The sequence below is a fragment of the Papaver somniferum genome, unplaced genomic scaffold, assembly GCF_003573695.1.
Source record: "Papaver somniferum cultivar HN1 unplaced genomic scaffold, ASM357369v1 unplaced-scaffold_135, whole genome shotgun sequence".
NCBI lineage: Eukaryota > Viridiplantae > Streptophyta > Magnoliopsida > Ranunculales > Papaveraceae > Papaver > Papaver somniferum.
The window spans coordinates 8,880,710-8,892,255 of NW_020622713.1; the positions used below are offsets into that span (position 1 = coordinate 8,880,710).

At 39.2% G+C, this 11,546-nt stretch overlaps 1 protein-coding gene across 1 annotated transcript; it reads left to right on the plus strand.

Annotated features, from left to right (window-relative positions):
• The first annotated feature begins 10,410 nt into the window (after positions 1–10,410).
• LOC113334072 lies at positions 10,411–11,028 on the plus strand. Its single transcript, XM_026580416.1, has one exon. The coding sequence runs from the start codon at positions 10,411–10,413 to the stop codon at positions 11,026–11,028; it is 618 nt and encodes a 205-aa protein (XP_026436201.1).
• The last annotated feature ends 518 nt before the right edge of the window (positions 11,029–11,546 follow it).

An 11,546-nucleotide genomic window follows, 5' to 3' on the forward strand; every position in this document is an offset into this window, starting at 1 on the left:
ACTTGGTAACAAAAATCTTAAAGCTAAAAGCTAAAAGAGAAGAAAAAAAAGACATATTTTTTTTTAGGATTTGTAAATAGGTTTTATTTTTCATAATTTTTGTAATTTTTGGACTTTTTATTTGGACTTTATTCTGGACAATTGGACTTTGTTTTTTTAACCCTACGGAAGGGTATTATTATTAAAAAAAAATTATTATATAAACTGTGTGCAGGGAAGGACGACGATTACTATATCGTCTCGGCCCCTCGGGTTCGCACACGGCATAGGAGTCGTGGCCCGAGTCGACGACAACGGTTCATCGCCCGTCTGGTACGGGAGGTAAGTCCAATCGAAACACCCGCGAATCTCCTGCAAGCGGGTTACTGTCTGCCTTAAGGTGATAATTGTTTGAGGACGAACCAGACTGTCTTTATTTTCCTAGTAAAGGGCAAGGCCTGGCCTAAACAAGATAAGGGTTCGGATTTCATCACCGCTCCCTTCTTGCCCGCCTTAGGAAAATGAAACTTAACGCGAACCCAAGCTTAAAATTTGGAATAGAACGAGACCGATAGGGTAACGAGCTTAATAGGAAACTCGTTCGAAAAATATTGGTTGCTCTTTAAGCACACTCCAAAGTTCATGATGGTTTCTGTGAGTTGAATGCGTGACTGCGCCGCCTTGTGATAGCGTTGAGGCCTTGGGTATCAAAGCTCCACTGAGCTTCTCTCGCCTAAATTCAACTTACTTTGACTCAGATTGATTCCAGAGGGGTTTGCTCAAATTGCAACGAATTCGCTTTCGAAAGATAGAAGCTGGTCTAGAAACAATCTAAGTGGAGCCATCATGATTTTTGTTTGCTAGAAATCTTTAGGTTTGTTTTGGTGGAGTCGAGTCGGCCTTGTTTGTGGTTGTGTAGAATTCCCTTGCAATTAAGAATGTCGAACTGGTATGATAGAAGCCAATACAATGAGTATCGACCTGAATTTGAATATGGACATCATCAGTTTTATGACCATGGTGGGAATAGTAGTTGGGAACGCCAACCTTTTCAAGGTTATGGTTCATATCATAGTGAGCCCAATTACTATCCGCACACGAATTGGTCTTACGAGCAAGAAAATCAGGAATATTATAGTACTAGTCATGCTTTTTTGGAAAATTACTTAAAAACTAGTCCTGATTATGACATTTCTAAACCTGTTCAATCTCTAGAAGAAACCTACCAACAAATTCGAAGGGAGTATGAACGTGCAGTTAGTTCAAAAGAAGAGAGTACACAACGGTCTAATATATTCAATGAGACTTGTGAACGTATAAGTTTTACGCTCAGTTAAATTCAAGCACGTTTAGAGGCAGAAAATGAACAGTTAGCTAATGCTGCTCGAAATAATCTAAATTTCCAAAATAGTGTTTCCAATTCTACCCTTGATATCAATAGTGAATATTTGCCCAATCTAGAGGACGAGGTTAGAATAAAAGACACTACTTATTTAGATAAGGTTCAATCATCTTTGTACTATTATGATGATGAGGATAGTAGTAATGAAGAATCTGAAATATGTAGGCATAGTGATCAGGAATCTATTAATCCAATTGAGCTTCATAATGATTATATTATTTCTAGTTCAAATCCAAATAATTTTTATGATTATTCACCTATTCAAAAGGACGAGGATTTGATTAGGGATACCACCGTTTTAGACGATGTAGTTCATGATCCTTTAGCCTGCAGTATGTTGGATAATCCATTATTTGATGTGCCTATTAGTGAATCGGAGGAGGTAACTATGATTAAAACCTTAGTTTATGAGCCTTTCTCTGATAATCCTTTATATGATTGTGATGATGGTTTAGAGGAAAGAGTTTATCCTGAGAATACTTTTTTAGAATATAGCGATTTAGAAACACTAGTCTTAGAAGATGATAAACTCGTAGAAATGAGTGAGGATGAACCCAACTTAGAAGAATCTATTGACCATTTCCAGGAATCTGATGACCTAGAAATTAGGGAAGTTGTGACTAATCTTTATAGAGACACAGAAAACTCTAAGTTTGGGGGTGATTATCATTCTCCGTGTGCTTTAACTCTTAGTAAGTACCCTCCTGTAGGACTTGACATTTGTGCCTCAACCATCTTACAAGATTATCTTCATACACGTTTTTCCGAACCTAATGATGTCCAGAAAGAAGCTCAGTTGTTAGAAACCCATCCTATGGTTGATGTGGTTAACCCAGTCTATGATACCAAGATTGACTTTGTTTTCCCACCAAAAACTTTTCAACCAATTGTGGGAACTTTTGATTTTAAGATGTGTCGGTTATTAAGTTTTGAGACTAAACCTAATCACTTTAGGATATTAGGGTCGACACATTTTCTTAAGGAAGACCACCTCTTTCATTGTGGTCAGCTGTGTGAGTCAAATCTGATTGACTTAGAGGATCCCCAGTTATTCAGGTTGTTGTTATGTGCTTATAAGTTCTTAGTTGAGTTTTTCCAGACTCTAATACCTGAACCGGATCTTAGCTTTGAGGAAATCCAACCGATGAAAACCTGTTATCTAGACCCAGTTATAGAACCTGAACCTGAGCCACAACTAGATGTAGTTGTCTTAAACAAGGGTATGTTCGCATCTTTTTGGTCTGTTGCAGTTTCCTCTTCTTGTGGGTAATACTTTTTGATCCAGATGACCCACAGTTATTCCGACTACTTCTATATGATTATGAGGTGACTAATTCCTTCGAGTCTGGCTGAAGACTTTAAACTTAGCACTTCTTGGGAGGTAACCCAATATTCTTGCGACACGGTAATATCTTTCCTTATCTTTTGCTTCATGGTAACAGTTTCTCCTTGTTCATATTTTTTTTATCTTTAGAACATTGAGGACAATGTTAGGTTTAAGTTTGGGGGTATGGGAGAAACTTTTTAGTTGCAATAAATAAACTCCAGAGCCTAGAAATTTACGCCTATTAAGGATAGCACTAACCAATCTAAGTGGATGGAAACATTTTGTTTAGGAGTTGAGGAACCAATCTGACTAGATGGAAACATCTATAGTCTATTCATAAAAGCACAGAGCTCAGGTGTTAGAATTAACATGATAGTTTCGCCATATCTCGTCGAGTCCTTTTCACTTTCTATTTTTAGTTTTCTTTTATTTAAGTGATTGGTGGGGCACACGATTCAAGTTGTTACCTTTGCTAGGGTGAATAGAGTGACTGAGTTACCTTTTCAAAAAAAAAAAAAAAGAAAAAGAAAAAAAAAACCCAGACTAGTAGACCAATCGGAATAAATACTAACACTTGGATAGCAATATGTGTGTGTTCTCCCTGTTTCCGTCGCCTAAGCAAGCGTGGAATGCAGGACCCGTGGGAACTATCGTGTAATCTGCTGACAAGAAGCATGCGCTTGGATCAAAAAGATCTATTCATGTCGTTAAGTTAAAAAAAAAGGGGGGGGGGGTTATTGTTCTGTGTAGTCAACTGCTGGTTCCCTTGTATTTGCCAGTTTATTGATCTAGATTTAAGTTATTAACCGATGGTTCCCTTGTATATGCCAGTGTGTTAATATTAGTCAGACCGGTATCTCAGTCATTTAGGTTAGGTTCATCTTGGCAGAGGCCTTCAGACAGATATGGGAAACACCGTTCGCTTTTCAACCATCTACATTTTTCTTTTTCCATCTTCTTAATCTTTTCATGTGATTAGTCTGACTCCGAGTATGATGTCCATCGTGAAACTATCTTAGTAGAGCTCTGTCACTTATATGAATTTTAGTATGCTTGAGTGCAAACTCGTATACAACAATTGGAATTTCGCGTCAGGGTACTTCCTCCTGTAATTAATAAGTATGCCAACCGAGGAGGTTCTTTAGTGCTTTCCAAGATTTTTCGTAGATAGCTAGGGTCTGGAGTATTGGTTTTTGTGGGTACACCTCTGATAAACCCACCCGAGATTAACTCGGTCACTTTTCAAGAATAAAATTTGCTCGAGGACTAGCAAATAATAAGTTTGGGGGTATTTGTCCCCCTATCCTGTCTTGGTGTCCCCTTAGTAATTTGGGCTGAAATAGTAATTCTTGGGTTGAAATAGTAATTTTTCTGGTTTCCTCCGGGACATTTCTGGGACGTTTCCGGTACATTTCTGGGGCGCCTCCAGGACATTTCTGGGGTGCCTTTAGTACTTTTCTCCGGGGTGTAAATCATCACTTTTTGAGCAACTCTTTCCATACAAGGGTATTTTCTCCAAAAACACCTAAACAAACATAAAAACACCATAATGAGAACAAATGTGTACTAATAAAATACATAAAAGAGATCAAAATAGACACATAAATGCGTCTATCAATTTACCATCATATACTAACTTTGCTTTTGTGGCAATGTCTTTCTCAGATCGATGTGTGGGAGCAAGGGACATCAAAGACTCAACAACTGGACTCAGCAGAGTAGGCGGAGCAAGCAGATGATCTCAATTAGCACTGACTTGGAACAAGAAAATGCAAAAGACTAACATTAATTTTGCAGCTGAGGAAGAAGAAATATTACAAGCCATTCAGACAGGATACCAACTAGAAGTTCAGGAAAGATTTCAGGGAGATTATATCCAAAGTGATGACAGGACTTTTGAAGCAATTGACTTGTCTTAGGCATGCTTATCAAGCTAGCTCCACAACAAAACTCCATTGCTGCCAACTTAGCTAGGCTATCTAGTCATTCTCCTTTACTTCAGAACTTTAACTGGAAAGGTCCAAACCTCCATTTACTTTTGACAACCTTACAGTCTATTCCAAACTCTGTTACTCAGGATAACTATAATAATTCTATCTTATTTTGAGAGGTCATCTTGGCGCTAGACATAGCCCAGATGATCACCTTGTACCTTTGAGTAGGCAGCTCTGTTGAGCTTCTCTTCTCTTTTTCTATAAAAAAAATCGTTAGTTTTCTTTCTAAAACAAACCAAAATTTTTTTTGGCCACGCTTGTGATATATCATCGCGCATAGCTATACCTCACCTATGTACAAAGGCTTCTTTAACTCATCACCCCACATGATGGGGCCATCGGCGTCGGGACACATGGTTTGACGGGTGTTAGGGAAGGCGGTCTATCCAGAAGCGTCGTTTCGTAAACGCCAAAACTCTATGAGGTAAAATTGTTCCCCGGGAGTTTGGCCCATGATCTGTTAATTGTGTCTCACGTAATGGGCTGGAGCCTACAACACAAGACAACTATCACAATTGTGCACTGTATTTAGGTTTTGGCAACGTCAGCCAGAAATGGACGTGACGTGGGATTTGTAGTTCCACGTCAAATTCTTCCATGTCATACTCTACCCGACGGCCATGCATAATGCAAGGGAAGTTGCAAAATATCAAAATCCATGTTGGGCCCGGACTTTGCCAACTCAAAGGTCAGCTAAAATGCCTTACTTGGAAGACTAGGAGTGGTGACTAGTATCAAAAACGAGAATGATAACAAAATAAATCAGTGTTTCTAATTATAATAATCAGTCCCTAAATATACTTAATCCACTTGCATGGAATAGAATGCATGAAAAACAAAATAAATATTTTATTTTTACCAACTCCAACCTTTTTGGGTATTTAAATTTCATTCATTTTGAAGGAAGATTTTGGTATCTTACGAGACTACCTCAACCACTACTGAGAATGAAGATCAACCTCTTGTTATATCATTAATACATTTCAGCAATCATATGAAAGTCTAATATACCCTCGAACTATATGTAACTAGTGTGAATGTGTGATGTAAGACAACTTTTGTGCAAGGTGTTTGGTATCAGCGTCAACAAGGGTTATTTCAGTAATGTGTATGGATTAACCAACGTGATAATTGACTAATCTTTTACAACCAAATCAAGATCACTGTGAAAAATAGCTAATCCTACAATTCCGCGTAAAAGGTTCGAATTACACGTAAACATGTGGCAAATTTTATAAAGAGTGTCAGTTATATTGGTGCCCGAAATGCTATTTGACTCCCTTTTTTCCACCTCCCCATTCACCTTCCTGTTCACCATTCCTTAGTTGTAGGGCTTAGATTGTAGATAGATGAATGGGGAGGTGGAAAAGAGGGAGCCAAATAGCATCGCCGCTTTAGAAGTTCCAAACGGCTATGAAACTTATAAAAGTCAAAGAACATATTTGCCACGTCGTCAGAAAGGAATTTTGACAGTGCCGCCGGAAGTAAATATTTGCATGTCACGACTCCAATTTGGATGCTCCTAGCTTTTCATTGCCTGCTTTTATCATCAACAATCATTTTACCAATTATTATCCACATATCCGTTTTTTACAGTTAATTGAGTTACTGCCGTGTAAATTGATTACACGCGTCGAATTGTAATAAGATAGGTTTTTGTTAGGGTTTTTCTTTCGAGTACTTAAGGCTAAACGATTGTGGAAGAGAAACAGAAAATAAGAAATTGAAAGCTGAGGCTGCACTCGTTGAGTGTAGATTTATCTATGTTAAGCTGTGTCCTTCTCTGTTACTCTGAATCTCTTCATAGTCCTGTCAAGATCAATCACGTTCTTGACAATTGGTATCACCCAGAAGTTAATTCCTGCACCGTGCAATGACTGGAGGTCCTTCAATTAAAGTGGTGGATGATACCACCAAGGAACTGACAACGATGATGCAAACATTAACAAATCTATGTAGAGAAGAAAGTACAGCTCGTGCTGCTGCTGCAAGAGAGCAACAAGATTCGTTGAACTCACTCATTGCCTTGTCAAAAGAGAGTCACCGTCAGTTCACCACTTTATTCTCTCATCTTCAACGATCTTCCCCACCTTCACCGGACCCCTTTGGCGCTTCCCCCTCATCCACTCCAGATCCACTACTAGATCCAACCATGAAAACCCCTAAAATAGATTTTCCTACATTTGATGGTGAAAATCCTAGAAGCTGGATTCGCCGTTGTGAACGATTCTTTCATCTCAAATCGGTGTCGCTCTGACAACGAACTCAATTTGCTTCTATTCACCTGGTGGGAAAAGCTGAGTCATGGTTCCACGATTTTAAAACTGGTAAAGACTTTATTACTTGGTCTGATTTCTCTTCTTCTATTTGTGAGCGTTTTGAAGAACTAGCCAATGAAAACTTCATAGGCTGTTTCAATAAATTATCTCAAATTGATTCAGCGGATGAATATTATGAAAAATTTGAACCACTCAAAGCCTTAATGCCTCAGCACAACCCCTTTTATACAGAAGACTATTTTGTGATGAGCTTTTTGAGAGGATTAAAGATGGTTATTCGTTTAGCTGTAGAGATGCACAAACCTACTACCTTATCCCAAGCATACTACTTAGATAGACTTCAAGAAAGTTCTTTAGATTCTCAACACCAACAAATTCCTAAGAGTACTCCTTATAAACATCCCACCACCACTACCTATTTCAATAAGTACTCTCACACCCCACAAACTTCAACATCCAAACCACCTCCCTCTTCTCTTACTGTCACTTCCCCAACACCAAACATTCAACCAACAAAATCCTTGTATGTTCCACCTCCCATTAGACGCCTTTCTAGAGAACAACATGATAAGAGAAGGGCTCAAGGTCTCTGCTATAACTGCGATGACAAATACACCCATGGTCACAGATGCAAGACTCAACATCTATTTATGATTCTTACTGAAGATGAGCCAGAAAATACAGAACCACCACCATCAAGTGACGCTTCTACAGATTCCTTAGTTGAATCCGACATGGAAATATCATCACATGCTCTTACAAGTACTATGAGTGCTGACACTATTCGAGTTCTAGGATTCATTAAAAACAAAGTTGTGACAATTTTGGTCGACACTGGAAGCACTCACAACTTCATTGACTCAGTACTTGCTAATCATCTAGCTTGTGAAGTTCAGCCAACAACACACATGTTAGTCACAGTAGCCAATGGAGCTAGAACTACAAGCACTGGTGTATGCAAGCAATTACAGTGGCATATGCAGGGCCATGATTTTCTTGGGAGCAGATTGGCTGAGTACTTTGGGAGATGTGACATTTAATCTCTCTAAACTCTCCATTTTTTTCTTACACCATTCTGAACTCATTACTTTACAAGGATCTACTTCTAAACCATCATTAATGCTCATGAGTGGAAATGCCATGAAGAAATTTATTAAGAAAAACACACCTGCCTTGGTTGGTCAATTTTTTGACATAGATTCAACCCCAATGCCAGCACAAGTATCCACTCAAGTCCAACACCTTCTTGATGAGTACAAAGATGTTTTTTCAGAACCTACCCACTTACCACCACCAGAAGTTTGGATCATAAAATCCAGTTAAAACCCAATATACAACCAATCTCCTTAAGGCCATACAAATTCCCTTACATTCACAAGTCAGTGGTTGAATATTTGGTGAAGGAAATGTTACAAGCAGGGATAATTCAAGATAGTCAGATCCCATTTTCTTCCCCCATCCTGCTGGTGAAGAAAAAGACAACACTTGGCGCTTTTGTGTTGATTACAGGAAGCTCAATGACATAACAATCAAAGATAAGTTTCATATTCCTATTATTGATGAGTTGCTAGATGAATTACATGGTGCTACAGTTTTTACTAAGCTACACTTAAGGTCTGGATATTATGAAATAAGAGTCAATGAAGCTGATATCCATAAAACTGCTTTTAGGACACACCATGGACACTATGAATTCAAGGTAATGCCATTTGGCTTAACTAATGCCCCTTACACCTTTCAGGCCTTAATGAACTCAATTTTTGGTCCTCATTTAAGAAAATTTATCCTTGTCTTCTTTGATGATATTCTCATTTGTAGTGCCAACCTTCAAGACCATCTCCTTCACCTTTTTACAACCCTCACCCTATTAACACAACACAACCTATTTGCTAAACTTTATAAGTGTACTTTTGCTCAATCCTCCCTACAATACTTAGGTCATATCATTACTGCTCAAGGGGTGGCAGCTGACCCTGAGAAGCTTAAATGTATGAAAGAATGGCATATTCCATCAACTTTGAAGCAACTCAGAGGGTTCTTAGGCCTGACTGGTTACTATAGGAAATTTATTAAGGGATATGGCACTATCTGTAAGCCACTAACTGACTTACTGAAGAAGAATTCTTTTCACTGGTCCACCACATACATGGATGCATTCAATTCTCTTAAAACTGCTGTGTGGAATCCACCAGTTCTGGCTTTACCAGATTTCTCCAAACCCTTTGTGGTTAAGTCAGATGCTTGCTCTCAAGGTGTTGGACCTGTCCTTATGCAGGATGGCAGGGCTATAGCCTTCTTCGGCAAGCTCTTGGTTCCTAAGAATATGTCATTATCCACTTATGAAAAGGAGTTGTTGGCAGTGGTCATGGCAGTTACAAGATGGAGACACTACTTATTTGGCCATCATTTTTCATCAACATAGACCAACAAAGCATTAAATACTTCATGGAGCAGAAAATCACAACTGTTTTACAACAAAGATGGCTCATGAAGCTCTTGGGTTATGATTATACAATCCAGTATAAGAAGGGCATTGATAACAAAGCTGGTGATGCACTTTCAAGACTCCATTCAGATGAACATTCAGCTAGCTGCAACTCTGTGACCCTCTCAACACCTAACTGGGTCAATGAAGTCATCCACAATTATGAAGATGATCAGTCTGCCACTGCATTAACCCCACATCTCTTGATCAACTCTGTTGTTGTTCCCCACTACTCTTACAATGTGGGCATCCTTAGATACAAGGGAAGACTCTATGTTGGTGCAAGTCACCAACTAAGAAAGAAGATTATGGAATCTGTCCACTCCCCTGCAGTGGGTAGTCACTCAGGAATTCAAGGCAGCTATCAAAGAGCCAAGAGCTATTTCTATTGGAAGGGTCTTAAAAAGGATATCACCATGTTTGTCAGCAACTATGACACCTGCCAAAGAAACAAAGTGGAGCATGTTCAATCACCAGGCCTTCTACAACCACTTCCAATTCCTTCTCAGGCTTGGAAACACATCTCAATGGACTTCATTGAAGGCCTTCCTCAGTCCAACAAGAAAAATGTCATCATGGTAATTGTTGACAGGTTCACTAAATATGCACATTTCATTGCATTGTCTCATCCTTACACTGCCATAACTGTAGCTCAGGAATTTCTCCATCATATATTCAAGCGACATGGTCTTCCTGCATCAATTGTCTCTGATAGAGACAAGGTTTTCACTAGCCTATTCTGGCAGGAACTTTTTAAGAATTTAGGCACCAGATTGCATATGAGCACTGCTTACCACCCATAATCAGATGAGCATACTGAGAGGGTAAACGCCTGCTTAGAAGGCTACTTGAGATGTATGTCAGGTCATAAACCAAAACACTGGCACAAATGGTTATCCCTTGCTGAGTGGTGGTACAACACCAACTACCACTCAAGCTTAAAGATGACACCCTTTACTGCTTTATATGGTTATACCCCCTCATACATGGCTTTTCCATTAGAAACTACTTCTTCAGTTACAGTTGTTGAAGATTACTTGAAGGAGAGATCAGCTATGCTTGACATTCTACAAGAGAACTTATCCAAGAGTCAAGAGAGGATGAAGATATTTGCTGACAAAAAGAGGACTGACAGATCTTTTGAGGTCGGTGATTATATCTTTCTCAAGATGCAACCATATAGACAGTCTTCCATGGATCTCAGACGCAATCTTAAACTATCAATTCGCTATTATGGACCATTTCAAGTGACTCATCGCATTGGTAAGGTAGCTTATAGATTGGCTCTCCCAGCTACATCCAAAATCCACCCTGTCTTTCATGTTTCACAGCTGAAGAAAAAGATTGGCCTCTCTGCACCCACAATCCCTACTCTGCCCTTGACTGATGCTGAAGGTGAAATTATACTCACGCCTGTTGCAACCCTCAACTTTCGCCAAGATTTTCGACAGGATTCCATGGTACCTCAGGTGTTAATCCAATGGTCTCACACATCACCAGAAGATGCAACCTGGAAGGATGTTGATAATGTCACTGCTCATTTTCCAAAGTTCAATCTTTGAGGAAAAAGATTGTCTGAAGAGGAGGGTATTGTCACGACTCCAGTTTGGCTGCTCCTAGCTTTTCATTGCCTGCCTTTATCACCAACAATCATTTTACCAATCATTATCCACCTATCCGTTTTTTACAGTTAATTGAGTTACCGCCGTGTAAATTGATTACACGCGTCGAATTGCAATAAGCTAGGTTTTTGTTAGGGTTTTCCTTATGAGTACTTAAGGCTAAACGATTGTGAAAGAGAAACATAAAATAATAAATTGAAAGCTGAGGATGCACTCGTTGAGTGCAGATTTATCTATGTTGAGCTGTCCTTCTCTGTTACTCCGGATCTCTTCATAGTCCTGTTACGTTCTTGACACTGCACTACGTGTCGTACTGTGATTTGATTAAAAATAGAAATGTTGAGCTAACCCTATCTAGGAGTTGACATTACCATGGTTAGCCGTTAACCTACATGGCCAGTGGGGTCTGTTTCTATTCTTCCGAAATTCCGACAACTGGTTACCATAGACAAATGCAC

Bases quoted from the DNA above. Each gene is read 5' to 3' on its own strand.
- LOC113334072 (XM_026580416.1), top strand. From the start codon at position 10,411: ATGACACCCTTTACTGCTTTATATGGTTATACCCCCTCATACATGGCT.